This window comes from Lissotriton helveticus, chromosome 3_1, assembly GCF_964261635.1.
Source record: "Lissotriton helveticus chromosome 3_1, aLisHel1.1, whole genome shotgun sequence".
Lineage (NCBI taxonomy): Eukaryota > Metazoa > Chordata > Amphibia > Caudata > Salamandridae > Lissotriton > Lissotriton helveticus.
Genome location: NC_136061.1, coordinates 1,099,837,941 through 1,099,862,820, shown reverse-complemented (window position 1 = coordinate 1,099,862,820; position 24,880 = coordinate 1,099,837,941). Strand labels below are relative to the sequence as shown.

The following is a 24,880-nucleotide window of genomic DNA, read 5'->3' as shown; positions in this document are numbered from 1 at the left end:
GTAAACTTAGACCAAAAGTCTAACTTTACTACTTTTCAGAATTGACAAAGGTAAACTGAGACCAAAAGTTTAACTTTACTACTTTTCGGCATTCACAAAGGTGTGTTACTAACAATAAACTTAAACTTTTGATCTAAGTTTACCTTAGAGAATACCAAAAAGTATTAAAGCTAGAATTTTAGTCTAAGTTTACCTTTATGAATATCGAAAACTTGTAAAGTTAGACTTTAATCAGGGTGGGAGACAGGATTATTAAATTAGTGGCCTTGATCCTCCCACTCCCTGTTTTACTCACATGGTCCTTTTTAGTAACCACAACACAACACTTCTACACTTTAGGGCCCCTCACACACACTCACCATACGGCAAGGATAAAAGATCTCTGCCAAAGAGCCCCCACTGATGGTGCCCGTCGAGTATTGCAGCGCCGACCCAACGAGGAGCATGCCCAATGATGAAGCATGACACCCAGCGGGCTGGGTGTGTGAGGGCACTAAATCCGAAAGGAGGAATCCCCCATCCTACTTGTGGGTAAGCCAGTCTTATGCACTTAGTTCTTCAGTCACTTTTAGTCTCTTTAGGAACTGCATACTCCTTCCTTTGTTACTAAAATTTCTGTATAACATATTTCAGCATGCAACCAAACCTTTTTGCAGGGAAAATAAACAGACACAATTCAAAGAGTAAGATAAGTGAGTCTTGGAGAATCTCCATAGGAACGGTTTCAAAAGGAATATTTCCAAGTTGAATGAATATTATGAATGAATGAATATTAGCCTTGTAAAGCGCGAACTTTGCCTGTAGGCATCAAGGCACTGCAGAAAGCGCCAACAGACAGGAATGCGTGGGCTCACAGTGATGAATGGGTAAGGAGCCAAGTCTTCGGGGCCTTACGGAAAAGGGAGTGAGACTCCAGTCCAGGAATTGAAGAGGGAATGGAATTCCAGAGTTTGGCCGCAGCAAGGGAAAAGGCTCTACCCCCATCTTACTCTTTTAAAACTCTGGACTACCAGCAATTTTTTACTGACAAATTTCAAAAGCTTAGTAGGAACATATCTTCGAAAAAGCCTTTTAATGCCATCCGACTCCGTGTTATAGAAAGCCTTATGGGCGAGACAAAGGGCTTTAAACAGGATTCTTTGGCCGAGAGGGAGCAAATGCAGCTTACTGATAGTAGCCAAAACAGAATGGTCTTTGGGGAGACCCATCACCAGCCTGGCAGCAGCATTTTGTACCAGCTGTAGAGGATGGAGATTTTCCTTGTTGTACCCAAGTATAGAGCATTGCAATAGTCCAATCTGGACAGCACAAGGGCAACAACTGCCTGCTTTCGGGAGGAAAAAGAAAGAAATTCAGAAATCTTCCTAAGCATCCTAATAATCCCAAAGCAGGTGGAGACCAGTCTACTGACCTGAGGGCCCAGGGAAAGGAAATTATCAACTATGATGCAGAGATTATTTGCGATAGACCCGGGCGTGGGCAAAGGCCAAGCATATCTGGCCACCAGGCCTCTTACCAGATGTTTTGTTGGTTTCCAAAGATCAAAACCTCAGTTTTGTCCACGTTGAGTCGGAGATAATTTTCAACCAACTAGGAGGCCATTGCTTGCAAGTAGTTTTTAAAGTTAGTTGCTGCCTATGCTTCTATGCTGTTGGTAATAGATACCATAATTTGGGTTTCATCAGCATAAGATAGCACCTCTAGCACAAAGGATCGTATGACCTTGGCCAGAGGAGCAACATAAATGTTAAAAAAGGGTCAGGCTAAATGAGGAGCCCTGAGGGACCCCACAGAACAACTGATTGGAAGCGGAGTAAAATTGACCCATCCTAACTATTTGTGATCGGTCCGTGAGCACGCCGCTGACCCCCATTTCCCTAAGCCTGCCCACCAGTCTCAAAGGAGAAATGGTATTGAAGGCTGCTGTAAGGTCCAGAAGGATCAATAGTGTTGTATGACCAGCGTCAACCTTACATCGGATGTTGTTGATTACAGTGGTTAACGACGTCTCAGCACTATGGTCACTCTGAAACCATGCTAAGAGCCATCGAGTAGCAGATGTTCATCCAAATAGGAATGAAGGCAAAAATTCAGATGTTTCTCCAGAATTTTTTCTGGGATGGGTAATAGGGAGATGGGGCGATAATTTTTCAACTTAGTGGAGTCCAAAGAGGGCTTTTTTAAAAGGGGTTTACCCACGGCAGTTTTCCAGGAAGTGGGGTGCAGCCCAGATGCAATGACTGCTTTAATTATTGAGGTCAAGAGAGGGACAATAACCTCCCTTCCTAGTTTCAAAATCTTCAAGGGGCAGGGCTGCAACGGAGAACCAGACTTCATTCCACTTAACAAACAATCCGTGTCCTCTTGCAGTAGAAAAGGGAGGGTAGGTAGATTTTCTGCCTTAACAGTGGTGACAGGGAGACCCGAGAAGGAGGAGTGCGTGGGAGGGCCTACTTTGGTTGCCTCATGATTAAGGAGTTCCAGGGAGGAATATATTTCTGTGATCCTGGATTGAAAAAAGCTCGCCATTCTATCGCAGAGGTCCTGAGAGATGTTAGTAGAAGTAGAGGGTAGAGGGGCCGAGATAGACTTAATTACATTAAAAAGTTCCCTTGAAGACCTCAGGGATTCTGTCACTTTGGAATAGAATAGTACTTTTTCTTCTGTAATGGCACTTTTATATTCCCTTAGTCTTAGTTTGTGCAGATCTCTTTCGGCTGGATTAAGATATCCTTTCTTGGTGTTGGCATACCTGCATAAGTTTCCTCAGTCTTTCAGAGAACTCAGGGGCAGAGGGCTTTTCTCTAGCCGCATAATGCTTTTTAAGAGGGGCAAACAGGTCCAGAGCTGATAAAACTCGGTGTAAGCCAAATTGGCATCCAAATGAGGAAGCCATTGAAGGCTATTGAGCGTGTTAAGAAGAGCCTCTTTATTAATAAGACTGAGGTTTCTCTTCTTCACCCTCTGTTTATTGCTAGGAGCCTCATGGGATACCGAAATTTGAACCGTGAAGGGAATAGTTTAATGGTCAGACCAGGAGAGTCAAATAGGTTCCTCAACCCTTGTCCGGGAATCGTTGGAGAAAATAGCATCTAATATATGTCCTGCCTCATGGGTAGGTCTCTTAACCAGTTGAGATAGGCCACAGCAATTCATAGTTTCTAAAAAGGTTTGTGTTTCTTTGCATAGGGTCTTCTCCAGGTGAAAGTTAAAATCACCCAGAAGTGTAAGATTAGATCTTGCCAGATATGGTTCAATTAAATTGCTAAATTCCTGGCTGAACCGCACTCTTGGTCCTGGTTGCCGATAGATTACAACTCCAGTAAAGCTTTCCATTGGGAGAGCCTTCAGGGAAAAATATAAGGCCGGGTAAGGGTTGGAGGGGGTAGTAAGTGGCTCAGTATGGCAAGAATAGACATATTTGTACAAATTGCCCAGGCGTCCTCCCATTCTCCCTGCCCTGTCAAGCCTTGCTAGGGCATAACCGGAGGGGATAGCCTCGACCAGGTCTGGACCAGAGCAATCTCTGGCCCAGGTTTCCGTAATAAATACCCAGTCCGGCTTAGGAAGGGACACAAAATCCCTAATTTCTACCTTATTCTTGACAACAGATGTTGCGTTAATAAGATAGCCTGAAAAGGAGTACTTTAAAGGCAAGGAATGGACCAGGTGATTATCCATAAGGGTATCGCTAGCGCCAGTCAGTGGAATATGCACTTTACACAATGAGCACTCGTATGCCTGACATCCCGCAAGAGCATACAAATTCATATACCTACAAGGAGAGTCTCCCTGCCTCTGTAGATCAAGGAGCTGATCTTTAGAGTAAGCAAGTGGCTTAATTTGATTGGGGGAAAAATGGCCAGGGTACCTGGCGCAAGAGGCAGTCTGGGTGTGGACAGGCGCAGACGGACTTGCCTTTGTTGTGCCGGCGGCACGCCTGCTGCACGTATCCACTGTGCGTCTGACCCAGCATGCCCTAAAATAGGCTGGGCTGGCAGCAGCTAGTGCGTGACCCCCCACTGAGAAACCGGAAGTAGGTGGGAGGACTGATTCCAAACACTCGCTTCCTTCCGCAACTAATGGCCAAGCCGTGGCGGACCAGAGAAGCGAGTTGTGCCCCCACTGAAGCCCCAAGATAAAGTGCAGAAAATAGGGCCAAGAAGTGAATTTTGAAGCACACAGGAATTTTTGTTTAAAATTCAATTATTAAAAAATAAAATCAATCGTTAAAAGACGACGCGTTAAAACCAATATCCACATTCAATGCAGGCAGAGTAATCAGCGTGAAGACGCTGCACCTCCAGACTGAAGTGACCGACTAACCACTACACTTCCGACCCAGCATGACCTAAAATAGGCTGGGCCGGCAAGAGCTAGAGCCTGAACCCCCACTGAGAAACCAGAAGTAGGTGGGAGGACTGATTCCAAACACACGCTTCCCTCCGCAACAAACAGCCAAGCCGTGGTGGACCAGAGAAGCGAGTTGTGGCCCACTGAAGCCCCAAGATAATGTGCAGAAAACAGAGCCAAGAAGTGAATTTTGAGGAACACACAGTAAGTTTTGTTTAAAATTCAATTATTAAAAAATAAAAGCAATCATTAAAAGGCAACGCGGCGGGGGCGTGGCTTGGCGGGCACCCATGGCGGTCGCAGCCTGAACGAGCTCCGTCCTGCCCGCTCGTAATCCGGCGAGATATCCTGTCCCCCCGACCCTTGTAGCCGCCTAAGACGACGGGGAGGGACGTTTCTGGACCCGGCGATCCTCCGGTGGTGATTCCCGGGCACTGAAATCTCCTGGTGACGTGTGGCGGCGGAGGGCGCGCTGCGGCCTAGTTGGACACGGCCGAGCCCGGACCTCGATTTTGGCGGCCCCCGAACCGGGGGCACCGCGGGCGGCCGCGGACGTCGCGACCGGGCCCGGGAGTACCGGAGTGGCCCAGCAGCCCTGGCAACCAGTGAGGTGGCAGCCGCGACCAGGTACCGAGCCTTTGCCAGTGGGGTGTGTGGACCCTGTGCATGGGAGTGAAGCTGCGGAGGCTGTGGAGCAGCTGGGCCTAGCGGCGCAGGCGAGGCCTGGAGCTCGATTTTGGTGGCACCGAGGGGAGGCCTAGAAGACGGCGCCCCTGTCCGGATAGAGTGGGGGCAGAGATACTGGATAATGCCTGGTGGTGTACGACTGGTGCCTGGCCCTGTGGGTGACGTGAGTGAGCATCGATCCGCATATAGGCTGTGACTGCGGTAAAGGGCCCCCCGGGAGCGACATTGTGGAGAGGGAGCTTGGAGGATACTACATGGGGATAGTGCCTTATATACCGTGCTCATCCCACTGAAGCCGAACGGCACTGAACTTTGCTGCAGAGGGGCCGTGAGGTCTGAAGCCCGATAGGAGTGGAGGATGGGGCAACCTGCGACAGCGCCACCGCTACTCTGCCAAGTGCACTGCGAGGCCGGGGGTCGGTTCGGACCCCGAAGGAGGTGGCGGGAGCGCACACGTCCGGTGCAGTGGACGCAGTAGACTCTAGGGTCAGAAGAAATCCGGAGGCACACACAGACACCCATCCGGAGGGTGGCCCGGAGCTCCCCGATAGGGGCCACCGGGGACCACCAGAGGCGGGAGTGGCGAAGGGCCTGGACGCCGAGCCAACACCTGCTAGATCCTTGGACCATAGCACAGCACTCTGAACACCTGGTGCGGGTGCTCCGGAACTCAGACGACTCCCCCCGTGCCTAGCGCCCCAGCCACCGCTCACGATGATAAGAGGCGGGAGTGGCGGTGGGACCTCGAAACAAGGTCCCATAGACAAATTCACAGGGCCAAGCGGGAGTGCTGGGGCCACCGGGGGCCAACAGAGCTCGGGACTGGACAATGCAGCCCTGATGGCGGCGATCACTCAATCCCGGGATATGCTAGACGCGAAGATAGGCGCTGTGGGAGCAGATGTCACACTACTACGCCAGGACCTGCGGAATGCAGTAGCCCGCATCACGGAGGCGGAAGCACGGATCTCGTGTGTGGAGGATGACGTGGCGACCCTAAAGCGGAAAGTAACAGCCATGGAAGGGATCCAGAAAGGCCTGACACTCCGGGCGGAGGATGCCGAAGGGAGGGCCCGGAGGAACAACCTGCGATTTGTGGGCTTTCCAGGAGGTTGCGAGAAGGGCAGTATGGAAAAGTTCCTGACCCAATGGCTGGAGGGCTGGCTCCCGCCAGACTCCCTCTCCAAATGCTTTGTGGTTGAACGTGCGCATAGAGCCCTCACACAGAGGCCGCCGGAGGGAGCACGCCCAAGACCGGTGATTTCAAAATTGCTGAACTACCACGATCGGGACACCATCCTACGACAAGCCAGAGCGAAAGAACCCCTTATGTTCGAAAATCGGCAAATCCTGATCTTTCCGGACTATAAGCGGCTTGTACAGCAGCAGAGACAATCCTTTACAGCGGCTAAGGCGCGACTGCGTGATCTCAAGCTTCCCTATGCTTTGTTATTCCCGGCCTGCCTACGGGTGGTGTATAAGTCCCGTACGCACTTCTTCGACACCCCGGAGGAGGTGTTTCATTGGACAGATGAGACGGAGAGTGAGAGCACATACCCCACCGGGTCGCGACTCAGATTCCTCCTCAAGCGGGACACGTAGGCAGGCCCCCAGACGCTCACGGAGTGCAAGTAATTGGAGGTCCAGATCTAGGAAGGGCTCCGTCTCGGGAGAGGCTGCAGATGGGATGAAGAACAATCCAACTCCACCACAGACTGATCCTTGAACATTTGGACAATGCCTAAGTATTGTGGTGGCAGATGTGAACGTCGGAGATGCCTGGTAGGATGAGACGGTATTGGTGCGAAATGCTGGCACTGTCTGAAGAAATAGACAATGACTATTACATGAATGAGATGGTGCCTGATAAAGGTGGCGATTAAGGGTGGGGGGGGGGGTAGTCCTAAGGGCGGATAGGTTTCCCCCATTGATTACAGTTCGTTTTTGGGGGAGTTGGTGGGAGTTGGGGTGGACTGTTCATGGGGATCCATTGGGGTAGGGGGTCCTCGGCCTCCCGTTGGGGGCTAGGCGCCTGCTGTCCCGCGACAGGTACTTCAATGTTGTTGCTGAGGTATGGGGGGGGTGGGGGTGGGGGAGTTGATGAAGAGTTGAGGACGGGGATGCTTCAATTGATTTGCTGGGGAGGGGGGGGCGGGAGGTTGAGGGGTTCGGGGGAAGGGAGTTGTACTGCACATGGTTGTCTCGAGCAGTTCTGCTGATGTGTCCAAGACGCTATGCCCGTTGCTGTGCCTGATGTTGTGTTTGCGCCTCGATGGTGGCTGAGGTTCCTATGCTGAGGCCCACGGGTGCCTCCTTGAAGGTGTTGAGTTGGAATGTGCGAGGCATGCTTGATAAGATCAAGAGGAGTGCGGTGTTAAGGCTGAGGAAGAGGGAGGAAGCAGATGTACTGCTATTGCAAGAAACGCACCTACTGGGCAACAAAACGCACAGCCTGCAGAGATATGGGTATGATCAGGTCTACCATGCAGGGTTCACGAGGGGCTCACGGGGGGGTTGGCAATACTAGTGCACCGTAGACTGGCCTTTGTCCACACAAAACAATGGCTTGACCCACAGGGTAGATATGTGTTCATACAGGGGATGCTGGGCACAGAGCAGTTGATAATTGGAAGTGTATATGCCCCGCCCCCGCTACAATGGGCCTTAATTGAGAAACTATTCACGATTTGGGCCGAGATCCCGGAGGGGCTGGCGGTAATTGGGGGGATTGGAACGACGTTATGCATAGCCGAGTAGACAGGTTTAGGCCCGGGGGCGAACCTACTACAGACACTCCCACCAAACTGAGAAACATGGGATGGGTAGACAAATGGCGCTACCTCCACACACATGAACGTGAATACATGTATGTCTCGGCGGTGCACAATTCGTTTTCAAGGCTAGACTACATTTTTGTCCCTACCGCCGCGATACGCAGGGTTACTTCGTCGTCCATCCTACCGTGTGGGCTATCAGATCACTCCCCGGTCGCGGTAGAGCTCACTCTTGGCAAAGAGAGACAGCCGTTTAGATGGCGCCTCTCGCCTTGGACCCTACAGCAGGAAAACTACCAACAGAAGATGGGGGAGGCTATTGCACGCTACTGGGACGAAAACCTAGGTTCAGTGTCAGATGCGAGGACGGTTTGGGAGGCCCTAAAGCCAACGCTCCGAGGGGTGGACATAGCCTGGTGTGCGGCAGTGCACCGAGAACGGAAAGAGAAACTGGTACAGGCCGCAGCGACCGTAGAATTGTTGGAGACCCGGTGTGGAGTGGCGGGCCGCCAGGAGGTAGTAGGTCAGCTCCTTCTGGCGCAGCAATCATATGCGTCACTGCTGATGGACGAGGCTCGGCAGGTGTGGCTAGCGACGAGGAGCAGAATATACCAATGGGGCGATAAGTCCAGCACGATGCTATATAGACTCTGTCAGGCCACCTTCCAAACCCAGGCGCTGCCGGGCCTCAAAGATAGTACTGGTGCCACAATCTCAGCCCTGAGGGAGTTGGCGGAGAGCTTCGCGCGTTACTTCGCGACCCAATATGCCCAGAAGGAACGTCTCCCAGCGCCAGACGTTGACCAATTCATAGTGGACCTTCCACCTAGAGCGCTACCGGACGATGTATGGGAGCGCCTCGAGAGCCCTTTGTCGGTGGAGGAGCTGGGTACTGCACTGGGGGAACTTAACCCCAGTAAAGCCCCAGGACCTAATGGGTTCCCGTGCAAATTCTTCAAACGATATCATCTCCAGCTTGGTTCGCATTATAAGGCGGCCCTGGAGGCGGCGAGGGAGGATGGCCTACTGCCGGCAGACTGGAGGCATGCGGAGATAGTAGTGTTCTGCAAGCCTGGGCGACCCCCTGACCGCCATGAGTCTTACCGACCGATCTCCCTTTTAAATACCGAGGCCAAAATATTGGCCAAAGCGCTTGCGAACCGCCTCCTCCCATATATCACGGATCTGATCCACCCGGATCAGGCGGGATTCATGCCTCACAGGGCAACGAGACACAATATCAGACGGGCCCATGTGGCAATAGAGGCGATGAGTAGGACCGGGGATCAGGCGGCGCTGCTGCTAGCCGATATTGATAAAGCTTTCGACTCCTTGAGCTGGACATACTTGTTCGCTCTCCTGACATGGCTTAACCTGGGACCACGCTTCATATCATACATACGTTTGCTATACACCGATCTTACAGCCTCTTTGAGGGTGGCTGGGGCGACCTCAGAGGCCTTCCCAATAGGACAAGGCACCCGACAGGGATGCCCGCTCTCGCCATAAAGCCATTGGCGGCGTGGGTCCGGGTAGACGCGCAGCTGAAGGGCTTCGAATGGGAGGAGGGGCCGTCTGACAGAATTGCGCTATACGCAGACGACGCCCTGTTTTTCCTTACCAACGTGAACAGATCCGGGCCTAGGGTTCTGGAGGTAATGAAAATATTTGGAGAGGTATCGGGACTATACCTCAACCCCCGGAAGTCCACCCTTTGGCTATTAGATAACCACATGGAAATTGGGCCATGGGCATCGCCGCTACAGATCGCTATAGGAGGTCTTCAGTACCTGGGGGTGTTCCTCACGGTCTCACCAACAATTGCTTGGGAACGTAATGTCGCCCCTGTGTGGGATAGGGTACAGCAGGACATGAAGAGCTGGTCTCGTATGCCCCTTAACATCTACGGCAGGTCGGCCATCTTTAAGATGGTTGCCCTCCCGCGTCTTCTATATCAATTACAGAACCATCCATATTCCATTCCGCAGCAATGGTTCCGACAGGTTAATTCGGCACTGGGCCGATTCCTATGGGCCGGAGGAGCGGCACGGGTGGCCTTGCGTACCTGTTTCTTGTCCACATATTGTGGGGGCTTGGCGACAGCAGATATGCTGTCATACTATCAGGCTTCCCACCATGTCGTTTTGAATGAATGGTGGTACAACGATAGAGGAGACCCCGCATACGCCCTAGAGAGGTATCTGATGGACCCAGATACACTACACACTGTTCTGTACTCGGCAAGGCTGAGAAGGAGGCTGCCGAGGGTGACCCAAGTGGTCTTTCAGATATGGCGGCAGGCACTGCGTCGTATGGGATGGTGGGGGAAGCTGACGGAAGAGACCCCACTATGCCACAATGGGCGACTACCGGAACTAGCACAACTGCGGGGCTTTCAGGGATGGGACCTGATAGGGATATCCACACTGGGGCATGTCTTGAGGGGCACAACACTGAAATCATTTCAGGAACTTAGCGAGGAGTATTGTATGCCCCGAACACAGTTCTTCAGATACTTACAATTTAGGCATGCCATCACACCCGCACTGGAGGGATTAGACACCCTGCCCGAATTCAGCCCAATAGAGGCGAAGCTGTTCATGGGGGACCTGGGAGAGAAGAAAATCTCCAGAATCTATCAGACATTATTTATACACTGCTCTTCTGATTTACAGGCACTGCGTGATCGTTGGGTGAGAGATGTGGGGGAATTAGAGGAGGAAGACTGGAGAGAAGCCCTTGAATCTCCCAGGGGTGCTGCTATTGACATGCGCCTGTGCATTATACAATTTAAATATCTCCATCGCGCTTATTATATTAGGGAGAGGCTGTGGAGAGCAGGGCTGATTGAGTCCCCGACGTGTCTGAGGTGTAATCACGAATTAGGAGATTTCTTACACACAGTGTGGGATTGTGCTGGTCTGGCAAGGTTTTGGACGGGTGTGTGGAACTGTTTGTCGGAAGTGCTGGGCTGGGACCTCCCCCGTACCCCTAAGCTGGGCCTATTCCATGTCCTTGAGGGGGTTGGGGGTAACACCTATAAGAGACACCTACTGCTGCTGGGACTCACGGTGGCGAAAAGGGATGTGGCCCAGGCGTGGAAGGATCCCAGTGCTCCCAAAGTGGTTGTGTGGAAAAAGGGCTTGGACTTCTGTATGGGTCTTGAGCGGCCGATATTTGAGGCCAGAGGTTGCCCCACAAAACATTATAAAATCTGGGAAAGATGGGCGGACTACAGGGGTCTGTGGCTGGAACCTCCGGCACCGGCTAGAGATGTTGTAGGGGCGGAGGCGATGGGCACGTGAGGGGGATGTTTTAAATCCTACTGACATGTATGTACACTAGCTGCAGAACGAGAGAGACGCCGTGCAGGGGATGGGTAGGGGAGGGGGTGGGTCAGGATAGGGGGGGCACGGGGTTGGGGGTTTCCTTTCCTTGTTTAAATGCTACTGTAAACTGAATCGCTGATCATGATCTACTGTATTTGCCACAGTTCCTCCGGGGTGCGGAGAGCTGTATCTTCTATGCGATTTGTCAATAAAAAGAGTTGTTAAAAAAAAAAAAGGCAACACGTTAAAATCAATATTCACATTCAATGCAGGTAGAGTAATCAGCGTGAAGACGCTGCACCTCCGGTCTGAAGTGACCAACTAACGCTGCACGCCGGAACCAGCATGCCCTCAAATAGGCTGGGCCGGCGGCAACTAGAGCGTGAATCCCCCACTGAGAAACGGAGGTAGGTGGGAGGACTGATTCCAAACACTCGCTTCCATCCGCAACAAACAGCCAAGCCGTGGCAGACCGGAGAAGCGAGTTGTGTTCCCAATAAAGCCCCAAGATAAAGTGCAGAAAATAGAGCCAAGAAGTGAATTTTGAAGCACATGCATTGGAGGAGAGAAAAGGCTAGTGTGACCTTTTAACAGTAATGTTCTATAAAACTGAATACCTTTATCTGGGGTGCAAACATATAAAGAGATCTTAGTAATTCAGACGTACAGCAGGCAGAGCTAGCACCTGTCATGGCTCCAGTCAGCAAACTATCCCTTGAACTACCGCTCCTAGTGTTGTTGAGTAGATGGTATGAATGAAATGCATATGCTCACTTTTTATGTATTCCGATGTGGATGTTTTCTTTGGCTCCAGTATCCCTGGGAAGTCGCACAGTTGGACTTCCTGGTACTGATCATTTAAAGTCTAGTCCTTCTTCCTGATGCTGCTTTGTATCTGATTTGGGTCCGAGAGTTGTGGCTATCCTGTTCTGCCACATGCAGCCTGTCAAAGTCGAATGCCTTGTTTCCTTGCCTGAAGTTGTACCATCTTCAACTACAATCTGTGCAGTGAGTTCGACAACCTAGTTTCACTGCCGCATGGTCTCTGCAACACACCTGGTGGGCGTGCATGTGTTTGGGAGAAGCGCCTGTGTTTTTGTTGGCTGTAAGCGCTGAATCGCTTCATAGGTATTTAGCCATACGCGCTAGAGCACTTTGCAGGTAATTAGAACTCTGTGCTTTTTTTGCTTTAGCTATAAGCACTGGAGCGCTTTCATGTCAGATTGAGTAATAAGTGCTGGAGTGCTTTCATTTTGGTTGGCAAAAAGTGCAGGATAGCTTTAATTTATGATTGATATATATATTTGGCACCACTTGACAAATTTTTACAAAATGTTCAAAACTAGTTTTCCTGTCACCTCAGTTGCTGTCTGGAAAGCTTCAGGATGATCCATCAAGTGCGAGCCGTGAAAAAGGGGGGGCTACCAATTTTCCCTATGAAATTTCCCATAGGGAGTATAGACATAATTACAGCCCGAATCGCTGAACATAATTACATCAAAGTTGGCAGAAAACTAGATCTTGATCTAGAAACAGGGTTTTTTGTAATTTGGTGTTGTTCAGTAGTTTCATAGTTATTAAAGTAAAAAGATTTATGTATATCTAGAGACGAGGAACCACTGTGGATAAACCACGACAGATCAGTGGAGCCACACGCCAACAGCAATGCCGTGATTGGCTGCCCATAGCCTGAGAGGAAAGTTGCAGCAGCCATTTTGTGCATTGAGATGAGGTTCCCGGGGGGGGAGAGCGGGGGGGAATAAAGTGTAGAAGGGGTCAGGGTTTAGGTACCCCGACCCCATGGAACTAATAAAGGGGACTTTGAAGGACCCATCAAGGGCAAGCAATTGTCCAGCAATGTTATTCTAATGTGCAAGGGTCCACAGCTCCACCCCCTGTATGCTCTGTGGCAGATCAGACCCCAATTAAAAAAACACATACACCCACTCACAGACCCACACACCTACTCATACACTCAATTCTCACTCACTTACACACCCACACAACCACTCACAGACCCATACAGCCACTCACACACGCACTCACACACTCACACACACACTCACACACTCACAAACCCACCCAACTACACACACACCCACTCACATGCCCATACAGCCACTTACACACACATTCACAGATCCACCAATTCACTCACAAAGCCTCTCACACACTAACGTACACACCAACTCAACCACACCCACACCCACACAGCCACTCACACACCCACTCACAAACCCATGGAGCCACTCACACACCCATACAGTCACTCACATATCCACTCACACAACCACACACAGGCAGTAATACATTTATAGAAATAGCAAAAAACATGTTTGTATTAAATGTGTTGTTGTTTTAGTGTCCAATGTGTGCTTTTGGTTGTGAATGGATCCATAAAATGAATTTTAAAAACAAGAAAGACTTGGTGCACTGCATTTATAGAAAGACTACATAAGTTACCTTATTTAAATATATAATATGAATGCATGTGTGAATGAAATGTATTTAGGAACTAGTGAAAATGTAAATTAGTAAATTGAATGTATGGATCTAATTCTAGTACAATTTATATTGAAATAAAATGTATGAATTCAATGAACAACAAAAGGTTACAGGAACATTACAGTTAAGAAATAGAATTTTTTTTAAACCTTAGAAATTCACTGGGAAAAAAAAGTTAAATGGACATTATAATTTGGTTTAGATTTTAAACACACAAAACCAAAGAAATTCTGCAGTTATAGTTACCTGGGCTAACTTTAATTCACACCCCAATGCACTGCTTATGACCACACATATTACATCACCCATGAAAGGTCAGGTGATAACGCTGATGAGATCACTCATGACATCTCAAATGTACTTGCAGGGAATAGAGTGAATAGAATTTAGCAAGGATGAAGAAAGTGAGCAGCAAATGGAACATCTCAGACTATAAAATAATGAGGAAAATCTGAGTACATTTTAAAAGAACCAATTAAAATGAGATCATGATTCTTGCAAGGTCAACAACTTCAGAGAAGGGAATAGAGTGAATAGAATTTAGCAAGGATGAAGGTAAGTGAGCAGCAAATGGAACATTTCAGACTATAAAACAATGAAGAAAATCAGAGTACATTTTAAAAGAACCAAGTAAAATGAGATCATGATTCTTGCAAGGTCAACAACTTCAGAGAAGGGATCATAGTGATGTGAAAACAAGTTGCACCCATACCTTTGCAAAGTTCTCGTGCTTTATCGATACCGAATGTGTTCGTCAATGCTGCTGGAAGAAGAGTGTAACAGCCACCTCTAAACTGAATCCACATGGAGGAAGGGCATTCTGCAGAGTAAAGCATGAATTGATTAAAAACAGCAAATTCACAGCTGTGCAGAAAATGTGCTTATGCTATCCACATACAAATGGCACAATGTTTTGAATGCATCCTGTAGTTAAATGTGTGTCTTATTGGTTGACATTGAAGTTCACATCAATAGAATTAAGATAGAACAGTGACACTTGCAAAGCCGTATGTGCAGTATCAACAAAGACAACAGGTCTGCCTTTCCTGCAGTGAATGCACACACTGACAAAACTACAGGCAGATATAAGTGCACAGATAAAACAGACCAAACAAGCACACATACCACAAACTGCCCCACAGGCACACAAACAGCACAAATAAATGCAACACAGACATTGCATACATTTGTTCGAATCTACCTGTATTGAAAAGGAAAGTCCACAACCTACAGCTTTAGTGCATGTCTGAGGTTCTCTACGCACACATTCCTGGAGATGCTTTTACGCTTCATTCTATTAATGCTCTTGTTCTTTTCTTACTTTTACACTTGTTTGTGTTCTTTCTTGCTTTTTGGAATTTATATACAGTAACACGACTCTAAAGGCCAGTCCAGTAGGTAGTCGCCACTGTGGCTATCAATAGAGCACTGTGAGAAACCTAGGAGAGTAGGTGGAACCCCGACACTCTGTTAGTTAGCCCACACTACTGCTTTTGCTTTCTTTTTGTGCATGTTTTTCTGATTTTTTTTGTTGCGCTAGTGGAGAACCTGCTCAGGGCAAGTTGCTCAGCTTGCTCTGAGCAAAACCTTCACCACCTGTTCTCTCACTTAACAACAGGCGCAAATGCTAGGGAGTTTGCTTGATCCATTTATTTGTGGAGATATTCCGCCCTAATCTGAAGACCTGCCAGAACTCCAGGCAGTGTGTCACACACAATTCTGTATTTGATTAATAATTTACCATGTGAAGCAGAAAATGACAAAGCGCCTTTAACCAGGTCAGCTTTGTTCAAGGCTAGATAAAGATGGGTCATTAGTTTTGGGACTGGGTTCAGTTGGTATAGTAGTAAATAAGAGGCCTGTGATCTCATTTCAATCGAATGTATCTCTTGTGACTTTTGAAAGCTGTGAAATGAGTCTCAGTGCTCTCTCACTGTTAACCAGGTCCACTATTTAAAAACAGAATTATATTGTCGTCATAAAGCTCTGCTTTGGTTCACCAGGAAGGCAGATAATCAACGTTTTATCATCCTAATTCTGATTGCCTGCTGGGACAATGAAGAGTGCCAAGAGCAGGGGAGAGACTAGCAACCCCTGCCTGGTTCCCTGGTCATTACAATCTTTCCCTCTACTTTTTCAGTGATGATAGGACAGGGACAGGATCCCAAAAATAAGCCCATGTTTCTCAGAAAGGTGACTAGTCCTTTGTTTGCTGCCATCATTTAAATACAACATACCTTCAGTAAAAAAATTGATTTGTATCAAAAAAAGATTTGCTTCGAGAAAAGGTTTGCCTCAATATTGAATGTTGTGCATTTTATCGACATTTACATGTAAACTCACAAATGCTATTAGTTTGCAATATTCATATTTAGATTGGCCATAGTCAATGTAGGACTGTACATAAAATGTCTAACTTTTGGGTGCCATCTTGTTTCATGTCACATGTATTTTATTTCTAGGAAAAGCTGAAATCCCAATTAGCAAATGTTAGGCGTCTTTGCTTTCTTTCTAATGTCAAATGTTTTCTTTTACGTGCAAACTGTAGAATGTTGAATTGATTGCAACAGTCCACCTGCATAGAACAGGCTGGTACAAAGTATCTTGTTTTGTTGCAGATAAGTTTGAAGGATGGTTAGTGAATCTTTATTGTGAAGGATCCTAAGAAACTAATGAGTCCTAGATTTATGGTTGAACCGTATTGGAGCATTATGTGGGAATTATGTGCAAGTTGTCAAATGTTAGAATTGTGTGATATAGATAGCTTAATTAGCTTTGTCCTTTTTCGAGACAGCTTTGGGTAGAGTAGGGTACTGTATTTGTGGGAGAACTGATTTATTTATTTATTTATTTAAAGAGTTTTATATAGCGCTGGCTAGACCCGTAGGTATCAGAGCATTTTACATAAGGTCAGCAAAGGTACAACAATAATAACAATTTACGTTACATCAAAATATATGAGACACATTAACAGGAGAGAAGGAGAGATCAGTAGAGAGGGAAGGGGGAGAGGGGGAGTGAGAGGGAGAGGACGATGGGAAGAAAGGTATAAGAGACAGAGGTAAAGTCCGCCCAAAGACCGAATGGGTAGGTGACGGCCAGTGAGGTCGTCCAAGGCCAGTCTCCCCTATAGCTCTCAAGGAAGCACCCATATTTGTACCTTCTAAGAAAACTTTTAGTTATTTAGTCCTCTTAATTGATGTATTGATTGATTGATACTAATTTGATGATTTTGAGTCTGCAACTTTTCAGCTTTTAATAAACCTTTATGGTTTGAAAACATAACTATTATCTGTCTTTCTTGTAGAAACTAATGTGCTTGTCGTTATTTAATGTATTGATTTGATGACTAGTCTCAGGTGCACATTTCGAGTCATCAGATAGTGGTTTATGGGCCCCATATGTTTAAAAAGGAAAGTGCTAACAAAATTGGAAACAGAGGATGGTTTCCACTGAGACTAGGATAATTTGAAATTCTCCCCTGAATCCAAAATTTGCTCCAACTAAATCTGATTTCCCTATGTTCCATTTGGATTACTGACGGCATTCCAGAGAGCCTTTAAAGCAGTTTCAGTATCGTAGGAGTATAAGTAGAGTTATGCAATTTTGATTGTGACTTGCTGAGATTTGTGGTGTTTGCAGTTTTGGTGATTTGTCATGTTTTGAGTTGCAATGTCAAATTTGAGTCCAAGAGGGTTCTATTTTGAAATTCAGAATCAAAGTGCTTTTTCTATGTGTATTGCTGGTGCTTATGGAGATTATTGAGTGTATTGCTAAGAGTTGAAGTTTGGTCATCAGATTCGTCATAATACAAGATCCCTGGATAAATATGGAGAGGTACTTGGCTGGTCTGTTAAGATTGAGGTTTTAGACCATGAGGCGCCATTGGTTACCCAAGATAGAAACTTATTAAATTCCTATTGCGAGATTGTATTAACAGACATTGACATTTGTTTGATCTTTTGTGCACAGTAGACTGCGCGAGTCTCAGTGAGTTTCTGCTGGCCAAGGACACCCTCTCTGTGTTTAATAGCACCAGAAAGGTACTATTCCCAATTTCTCTATCGCGATTGTTGGCTCTATACTTCTTTAGGTAAACAGACAAGCATTGTTTTATTTTTTATATTTTTGCTAAAGTGAAGCTGGAGTGAAGTGAGAGCTGCTGTGTGATGCTGTGAGTTACATCATTGGGTGTTGCACTGAGATTGGTTGTGCGGCTTGTGACCTGCCATTGTTTTTTATGTCATCAGGTTGTGCGCTACGAGTGGTCCGTTCAGTGGTGTGGCAATAGGATTAGATGTTTGTGTCATTGCGCATTGGATTGTGACTTGTGTGGAACTGCCGGTCATTTCAATTTGACGTTGCATTGGATTGTGACTTGTGTGGAACTGCCGGTCATTTCACTTTGACGTTTACAAATTCTGTGTTGCTTTGTATAAGGAGCAAAGCGGAGAGTTTTTAAGAAAATAATGGCTAGGTTGCGAAATGACGTGAACATGCCTACTCGTGAGGGTGAGAAGTCTCCTCCAGGACACTCCTACTCATGATATGGTTAGTAAGGTCGGTTTACACACTTATTTTTTAATCAAACAACGGAATAAGATCACAGTGGAAGATAGGTGCCTTGATTTGATTTGTGGACATCTTACCACGGAGCAAACACCTCCACACCCTCAATGCCGTTTTATTACCCTATGGTGATTGATGTTTTCTTTGTAATGGGTGTTGCAACCCTCCCCATTTTGCCCAAGGGCATTTCTCCACCTCCAACTCCAGTGCTGTTGTATTAAGCACTGCAGTGAAGGTGTAAATATGTTTGTCGGCATTAAAACGCAACACAAATCTGCATACTTTCTCAATTTTTCCAGTATCACACCTTCAATGTGAGAAAAACTGAAAGTTTGAGATGAGTGATGTAGGAGATGAACCCCCAACAGAGACCTGTGCAGTTTGAAGTGTTAAATATATGGGAGCATGTGGCGTAAAAGAAAAGAAGGAAAAATATAAAACCCACAATAGACATAAGGTTCATAGTTAGATGGAGGTGAGAAGGAATACGAAAGAGCAGAGGTGGAGAGAAGATATGATTAAGGGCATAGGTATATGAAAGTAAAGGAAGAAACAGAAGAAAAGAAATCATGAGAGGGAGGTAGGGATGAAAAGATAGAGGATGATAGGGACAGTGACAGTGAAAAGAATGACACATTTTTGGATGATTTGCTAAACTCCCGACCACCTCCATACAATGTTGTCTGCAGAGAATCAACAGTCCCAATTGGGAGCTGTGCGAGGAGGAACAAATTTGGGTGTAAGTGCAAATGCACTTATTGATCAGGGTTCCACTGAGGGCGGTTTACCCTTTGCCACTCCAGATTCATCATTAAGGGCCACTTGTACAACTGTTTTCATTACTACCCCTGGTAAGACTGTTGTCACCACACACCTAGTGCATCTGTTACTGATTCTCCACTAGATTTGGGAGCACAACTTTGTACAAGAGGGTTCCACCCTATAAATGTGTCAGTGGCTGCCAGTGATATAGATCCAGAGCCACACGCACACAAGAAAGAGAAACCCCTCATAAAGAATTGAAAAAATGAAGATTAAAAGCAGAATATGGGGAGCTTGCAAAGGGGAAATTTCAAGTTAAATTTTATAGATGCGTATAATGAAGCAGAACCTACGTTTTTAGCATGGAAGTGACAAGTAATGCTTGTGAGGTGCATGAGGTATTGGAAGGATTGGCTACTGAATTTGGGGTGGATTTGAATAAAAGTTAGAAATTAAAGAATTACAAAATGATCATGCCTCCCTAGGATGCACTAAAGAAGATGAGAACACCACGCTTAAAATTGCATGTCAAAGAAAACTGGTGGAATGCATTAGTTAGAGGAAAGATACATGTTGGGCAAAAAGGTGAAGAAACAGAAAAAGAAAGAGGACACAGGTAGGCTTGAATGGGAAGTTAGTATGAGCGATACAGATGCCAAAGAGTACCCGTTGAAAGAGGTACATTGAGGTGGGTACGTTCATGTGCCTTGGATTGTTGATGATCTTCCACATTCACAAATCAATTCTCCAAGTTACAGGGGAACCCCGATCATTGATATACTGCAGTGGACACAATTGTGAAGATTTTAAAAGTGCTGTAGGAAGACTTGGATATTTGCTTTGATGTTGTGGTCCCTAAATATTTGTAGTCAACATGCAAAGTGGCAACAGATTGGCCAAATGTTCATTGAGAATGAGGCTCATTGGCTTAAAATAATCAGATATACTCCACACTACAAAGAGTCGATTTATGCTTATTACAAGTTTTCAGACAGTACAGTGGTGTTCAACTATCCAGAAAGGTAAAATCTTGGTGGGTTTCTGTCACCGTTCATTCTTGGTTTGTATCCAGAAATTAGTTCTCATATACAGCAGAATGTGATTTGTTGGCAATCAAAGTCTCTACATAAGAAGATTTTACATTATCTGAAATATTTCAGTGACAATTTGGAAGCGATTCAGAAGATTAAGAAGCAGTTCATGTTGGCACTGACTAAATAAGTGCAGAGAGGATGTCAGAATGGTCCACATGTTGTAGATTCAGGATTAATTATGTTCCCGATATCAGTGCAGGAATGAAGGTAGGAGGTAGTCAGATGTTCCAGAGAGGGAATTTTGGTTCGCAATGCAGAGGCCAATGAATGGCAGGAATCAACATTCAACATGTTGAAGAAAGCCTGTCATATTGGTAATAAAGTGGCCCACTGGAAACGAGAATGTAGTTTGAACACAGATTGAATTGAAAATGATGGTCAAATGATATGAATGTGAAACCAATGCAGAATATGCAAGTTCGAAGGCCATATAATGCCAATATGTAGCAATCCCTAATGATGTAGTAGTAAAACATGACTTACCAATAGTACAATTTGAATCCAAACCCAAATATTCAACAGAACCTTTTCATGAGTGCTGATAATCTACATCCGTTCCCGGTTTTCAACAGTCCTGTTAGACCGGGCCCTGATGAATCACAATGATGGTGCCTGAGAGGGAAGAAAGACTGTGGTCTAACTCTGGAATTGCAGCTAGATGGAGAGACGAATAGTCACCCGTATCATTCTTAATTGATACTGGAGCTGTCCTCTCTACTGTTAGAACAGTGGATGCCCCATATCTATCCCTGTTGGGAAAACAAGTCCAAGTTGTAGTTATTTCAAATCAGCTGAGTACAAACCCAATTACAGCTCAGGTCCCGGTAAAGACAAGGTTTCTCGAAGAAGACTATCAATTCATAATATGTGACTCAATTTCAGTCAATCTAAGGATTTTATCTGCAAATTAAATTGAGTGATCTATTGCACACTGTACAGACTAGAACTCCAGACACAAACTGAGGGTGCAGAGTTTATGTTAAAATCACAAGAAGCAGCAGTTGTATTGTTCCCAGTCCTGAATCAGGAAGAATAACCTCCAACTTATGATGTGTAATGTAAAAGGAGGTCTGTGATTTTACGGGTAAGGCCATTGATCTGCTTACGAATGTTCAACCAATGAGAATCACAATAAAGCCTACTGCAGAGTATTCCCTAACGCCCCAATACAACCTCACATCTGAGGCAATGGTGGGAATTAAGCCTATTATTGAATCTTTGCTTGAGCGAGGCATCTTAAGAGACGTGTCAGGGAGTCCCTGTAACTCCCTTTGGGATGTGCTTGCAGAAACCAAACAAAAAATTGGAGGATAGTTCAGAACCTGAGAAAGATTAATAAAATTGTTCTATTGTGTTCCCCCATAGTATTGGATTCTGCGTTCATACTTTTCCAAATTCTGTATAGTGCTGAGTTATTCTCTGTCATTGATCTGTGTCAAGCATTCTTTTCCATTCCCTTGCATGAGGATAGTCGGTTCATTTTCACATGCTGATGTTTAGGAAAAACTCTGGCATGAGACAGACAAATGGGGAAGCAAAATGGCCCATGGCATATTGCTCTGCCACACTTGATTCAGTGACCATGCCACTTCCTGGATACCTCGAGGCAGTGGCCGCAGTGGGTGTCAGTATCCAACTGTGTGAGGGCATTGTTAAGGCAACTCACTTACTGTTATGGTTTCACATTCAGTTGAGATCTTGTTGATCCATACTTAAAAACAGCACATGGCAAACAGCAGACTCACTTAATCTGAACATGCAACATTGGGCAGTAGAAAATGTATAATTGAAAAGATGCCACATAATAAATTGTGCTACTTTCTTGCCACTTCTAGAGAACGATTGAGATGATGATGGGGTCAACCATGATAGTCTAGATGTTACAGAATTGTACACCAAGCCAATACCTGATAATTGAGATATCCCATAGGAAAAGGCTGATTTTTACTTACTTTGTGGACTGCTCTTGTTTAGGAGATGGACACAGATTTCGGAGAGCAGCTTACACTGTGTGCACCTTACGTTTCATGGAAGCTTCCTGCATGGGCAATGTAATGTCCGCACAGGTGGCTGAAGTGATTACAATTAACAGAGCATGTTGCGTTTCCAAAAGTCTGAGAATCACAATTTACAGTGATAGTCAGTATGGTTTTGGTTTGGCTCATGTTTTTGGGCAGCTGTGGTCACAGAGGGGTTTCCCGACTTTTTCTGGTTCCTCCATAAGGAACAGGAAATAGGTCATGGACCTGACAGAAACATTGCAACTGCCTAGAGAAGTAGCTGTAGTAAAATGGGTCGCACACATGAATAGATGGAATTTTGTGACTGCCGGAAACCGTTAAGTGAATGAAATAGCAAAGTAATGCGCTGGTGAGTCCTGCATTTTCAATCAAGACGACCCATGTGAAATTAAAAATGATGCTATTCCAAACATGTTGATGAACACTATTGATACTTGGGACCAATTTTGAGAGCTACAAGATACAGTCCCAAAAATAAGGAAGGAAAAGTGGATGAGGTGTGGATGAAACCTTTATGGTTTGAAAACTTAACCATTCTCGGTCATCCTTGTGGAGCCTAACATACTTCACATTATTTAAATGTATTAATTTGATGACTAGCCTCAATTGCAAATGTCAGTTCATTAGACAGAGCTTTATGGTCCCCATATTTGCACGAAGAAAAGCGCTCACATAAATCCAATTTGGTCAGTTGCTACCAGACACCTCACCACTAAGGCGAGTTTGTTAAGAAGATTTTCGTATAAAATTTGTAATGCAAATTGAGATGAGCGATAGGCCTCTATGAACTGCATTTTGAAGGATTGTTACTAGCCTTGAATAACATACAGTTCAAAGCAATGAGGGCTAGTAGTCGCCTGTGGGTACCCCTCTAAAAGATTTATAATGAATTGCCAAATCCAACAAGGTAGGTGCCTTTACTGCTGGCAGTGTTTTAATGGCATAAGCAACCTCAGCATAAGATATAGGGATGCTCAGACTGTTAGCTTTATCAGGCTAAGATTGGTGATTTAGAGCCACTTACAATAGTCTCAGATTCGGTGATAAGCGTTTCTTTAAATAACCCTGTATAAAAACTTTGTAAAGGAGTTTGAAACCTCATCAGGCCCACTCACCTACATGAACAGATTCTGGGTCTTCATAAGCACATTTATTTTTGAGCTACCTTACTACGGGCCTGCCAAGCTTGTTTGTTACCTATTTTGCTTCTTTTTTGCATAAAGTCTTAGCAGAAAAACCTGTTTCTTTTCATAAAGAAGTCAGATTTTATTTCTAATGTTCTTGACTGCCTCAATGGAGGGTAACCCTTCCAATACCTGTAGAAGATTATCTATCTTGTTTCCGTGGACTTTTACTCTTTACTCCTGAAGGACTGCTGAGGGATCTCAAAGCAAACCGAGAAAGGAGGGTCATAGGTATACAGAGTTTAAAGACCTGATCCTGATTCATATCCCCAGCTACACAATATGAACAACACAATGAACCGAATCGGTCTATGAGCCAATTGCTTCTGGCCTAACTGACATTGGTAACACTATGCCAGTGGGTGCTACAGTCACCGTTTAACAAATTACAAGAAGCAAGAAAAGGAAAACACAAGAGCAGTGAACTAAGAACACAAAATGTGGAACTACTTCAGAAAAACTGATCAACAAGATCCAGATCATCTCATCGTGGATAACCATCAAACAGACCAGGTAATCAGTCTTATCATTTGGCCGTCCAACTTGTGAATTGGCGGGTCCTTTGATTATCGAGACCACATGCCACACAGTAAGTTGTTGATACTGGATCTAGTCCACAGTTAACTGTGAACCACCAACTGATAGCTAATTATTGATGGTAGAGAGAAATAGTGAAAACACAGTGCAACTAACCAAAGTCGCGACAGATATTTGGTCCTTACTGTCGTTTGCGCTGTTCCTGTTTTTTAATTAGGGGATGTGCCTTGTTTCTTATTAAAATAGTTTGTTTGAGACATATCACCCTTTTTTAACATCACCACCTTTGGTTAGTTGCACTGGGTTTTCACGATTTCTCTCTACCATCAATAATTGGCTATCAGTTGGTGGTTCACAGTTAACTGTGGACTAGATCCAGTATCTGCAGCGATGTGGGAGGCTGTAGGTGACTTAAGACACATGGACAAAGACTGCTTTGTCAAAGAGGGGAATACCTATTGAGACCTGCAAAGAGTGCCAAGTGGAATTGTTAAGCTTAAGGTAAAAAGATCCCCTCCCCCCTACCAAAAACATAATAGATTATCTGACAATATCCTCTAAAAGGGGGGGGCTAAGTGAACTTGAAGTACGCTAGAAAAACATTCAATGCAATTCAGAAAAGTGGTACAGACATTAAAACTTCTCTCGAGGCCAACAATGATACAGTTTCGTTAGAGCTGAATTTGCCTCATTTGTACCATCGATGAGATGGAATCAGCCATTACCATGATGCACCCCATGCTCAGGGACTAACAATCTGAAAAGTATGAGGGTCGACATTAAAAATGTTCAGCTACGAGCGGAAGATATGGAGATAAGCACAACATGCAACATCATCTGTTTTGTGGGCCTCCTGGAACATGTAGGTGGTCAGAACAAGGAGATGTTCCTAGAGCAATGGCGAATAAACACTGTCCGGAAGATCCCAAACAAACTTTCAACACTGAGATAGCACTCCAAATACTGGGTAACCTGCCCCGGCCCAGAGTGGCCAGCCACCTGTGATCACATGGCTGCCTAATTACAAGGACAGACCCTCATTTTACAATTTTTCTGAACAAAAGC

General features: G+C 45.7%; 1 protein-coding gene across 1 annotated transcript in view; it reads right to left on the bottom strand.

The window, feature by feature from the left end:
* Window positions 1-24,880, bottom strand: part of CD302 (CD302 molecule) — a 229,296-nt gene that overhangs the window by 157,732 nt on the left and 46,684 nt on the right. The window contains exon 2 of the mRNA XM_078681679.1: window positions 14,361-14,468. Within this exon, the coding sequence (XP_078537805.1) occupies window positions 14,361-14,468 (108 nt within the window). The remainder of the gene's footprint in view (window positions 1-14,360; window positions 14,469-24,880) is intronic.